This window comes from Salmo salar, chromosome 14, assembly GCF_965601325.2.
Source record: "Salmo salar chromosome 14, fSalSal1, whole genome shotgun sequence".
Taxonomy (NCBI): domain Eukaryota; kingdom Metazoa; phylum Chordata; class Actinopteri; order Salmoniformes; family Salmonidae; genus Salmo; species Salmo salar.
The window spans coordinates 29960465-29963481 of NC_138304.1; the positions used below are offsets into that span (position 1 = coordinate 29960465).

Here is a 3017-nt window from a genome sequence, read left to right on the forward strand (position 1 = left end):
GGACAGCGCCTATTTAGCTAGTGGAGTGACGTGCTAGGACGATTTTTTGGCAGCTGTCTAGTGCCGATTTCTGCCAGTGCTTTTTGTTTTTCTTCATCCGCCACTGAAACAAAATGTCTCAACGGTTCATAACTGATTTTATAAGGGTAATTGATTGCCAGGTTATTTGATTAATTATTTAATGTCATATGAATTCTAATGTAGCGAAAGGCCATTCCATTCCAACCATTATGACTTAGTTACTTCAGAACATTGGTAGGTCCGCGATAGCAACGGAAGTCGACAACTCAGACAACTCAAAATGAGCCGCTATGACCAGTAACCTGTAAACTGATCCTACTCTCATAGATCGACAGACAAATTTACAATTTGCAAATTCAAGGTAAGTTTTCATATGTCTCGATTGTTATATTTTGCTACAGAGCCATGATCAGTTGAATGAATCTGCCTCATGGGCGATCAATTGTTAGTCTGGGTACCACAGTATAAGTCTGTTTAGCTAGCTATCATTCCACTCATATGCTAAACTGTCATGATACGGAGTACAAGGAGTGGAATGTTAGCTAAACCAGATTTGTACCCAGGCTAATCCGTTGCTACTTTAATGCGATGTTGCATTTACTTTGCGTTTCTTCTTGTTACAGTCCGCCACACACGGTCATGTCTAAACACGTCAAGCCTCTCATCCCAAACGGCCTGATAACCATTCTGTCAGGCTTCAGTCGAGCATACCTAAGAAAGAGGCCAACTGACCTAGGGCTATTTGCCATGTACTACTGTATGGAACTGCGGAAATACAGAGATGGTATATTAGCTCACCATGGTCCCACAGAGACAAAAATATGACTGATTACGTAGTGTACAGTGCATTTTATCATGTATTAAGCGTTCTGTAGAAATACATCTGATCAAGATTTAATTTGTTTTGTAATGCAGAAATAGCGACCTATTCACCAAACAAGCTGGTGAAAGATTTTCATAAACATAGAGGTAAGTCCAGAGATGATGCACCCTGTATTTCTATAGTCGTTAATGCAAACAAAACATATACTTTTGCAGTCACATTCCCAAACATTTCTCTCCCCCCCCAGCCGAGAGACTCTGTGACAATGCCTATGAAGAGGAACTGTTGAAGTATGGATACAAAGTGACCTCTAAGGAGGATGTGACGTTTAATGCCCTGGAGATCACATCTCAGGACCTGCAAATACTAGGCAGTAGTGAGAGACAGATCAACAGACGGTACTCGACCACCACTAGCCCATGTGGAGAACAAGTGAACAATATTACAGCTCCATCCGCCATGGACCTGCACGTGAACCAAACCCTGGGTTCTGCAGCTATGGAGCTAGGGGCACTGGTTGGCAACATTGTACCCACAACATCATCAAGCCCTTTTCAACCAACCAACAATAACGCCAACACCCAACACGTGGCACATGCATCCTCCCAGGCAGTAGCAGGTCTGGCATCCACTGAGAACAAGACTGGTGAAGGTATGTGTGCTGTAAGATTCTGAGGCCCAACTATGTATGGCAAAATCAAATCAACTATGTATGGCAAAACTAAATCTGCTTTGCACTAGGGATCTAATGTGTTCCTCTCCCTCCCACTGTTTTCCCCACAGTTGCTTCACAAGTCAAACCTGGCTCAGCAGAGATATTCGCCAGCAGCAGCTGCGAGGCCAGTATTTCTGGACAGGCCTGTGTTCCCCAGCATTACACACCCACCAGCCAGGAGGGGGGGTATGCCTGTGCCGCCATGCCCACAGAGATACCCTGCTACCCCAGATTTCCCCAGAATTACCCGACATACCCTCCACCACCACCCTACCTCCCAGGCTTTCATCCTTATTATTTGGACCTCATGTCTGGCCAATATGTCCAGCCGTCCTGCAGATGCCAGCGATATGGCAGAGTGGTATATCGTCCCCCTGGTCAGCCAGTGCTGCCCCAGTGCCACCATGCCGCTCCACTGCCAGTGCCGCAGTGCACTCACCAGCACCTCAGCCCTTCTGCAAGCTGCATTCAAGTGGCTCCAACCATGGGGCCCTCCTGCCCCTCTGGATTGCAGAGCCCTTTCTCACGGTGCATCCCTGTGCCTGTCCTCGCCAACCACTTTGGCTCTCTTTACTACAGGCCCAAGCAGAGACCCAGGATGGCCACAGGTGTGCCTGGCTGCAGGAGCGAGTGCCTACCCACATCCAGACGGCTCAACTGCACTTCCTGCAACGTGAGTGACAGCTCTAGCTATGCGCCAGAGCCCGCCGCCCAGGCCTCCTATCATGGAGGATATCGAGGACAGTGTGGGGGTGACGCCATCCATGGACCAGTCCCTGCCGGTGCACTAAGGTCCCTGTATGCCCCTGTGCCGTGCCCCATTGGACTGCAGAGAAGGGATGCCCCGGCTCAGCGACCAGGCAGCGCCCCGACTAGGAGGGTTGTTCCATTGACCACGCAGAACCAGAATAGCCCGTTCCCATCCTCATAAGGGACAGGTTTGGAACAAGTTATTCTGTGAATGGATAGCTGCAAATTATTTGATTGAATTTAATCTTATTAAGTCTTCAGTTTGACACAATTTTGCCTTGAAGCTTTTGTTAATTGGTAGTATAATTAAACTAGTGGAAAGTTTTCGTCATGGATATATGAATTTGTAGACACAGAATATTGTTAATCAGAATAAAGATTTCTCAGGTGGCTAAATTGCTGTTATTTTTCTCTTTACAGAATGCCCAGACAGACTGAACGCAAAGTCCTACAACTTTATCATCGATTTTTATGATCAATAAAGTATTTTACAGATTAGTTTTTAATTATCATTATTGTAGAACTGAAAATACGTGTTGTATGCTTAAAGAGTGCCAGTGAGAACGACTGTGCTTTATTATGCGTAATTACGTAAGCATTTTCTACTGCTGATATGTCGTGGCATGTTGAATATTTAATTTTGCTGAAATGGATTATAATATTGTTGAAATCTAGGCTGCACAAAATATGCAAATGTTGCATTCCTTT

The 3017-nt window shown here is 45.7% G+C and overlaps 1 protein-coding gene across 1 annotated transcript; it reads left to right on the forward strand.

Moving 5' to 3' along the window:
* Nucleotides 1-250: 250 nt before the first annotated feature.
* Nucleotides 251-2792, forward strand: LOC106569283 (uncharacterized). The gene is made up of 6 exons (XM_014140469.3): nucleotides 251-382; nucleotides 645-805; nucleotides 937-990; nucleotides 1092-1496; nucleotides 1628-2497; nucleotides 2730-2792. Exons 2-5 carry the CDS (start codon nucleotides 661-663, stop codon nucleotides 2488-2490), a joined length of 1467 nt encoding a protein of 488 aa, XP_013995944.3. The 5' UTR covers nucleotides 251-382; nucleotides 645-660; the 3' UTR covers nucleotides 2491-2497; nucleotides 2730-2792.
* The last annotated feature ends 225 nt before the right edge of the window (nucleotides 2793-3017 follow it).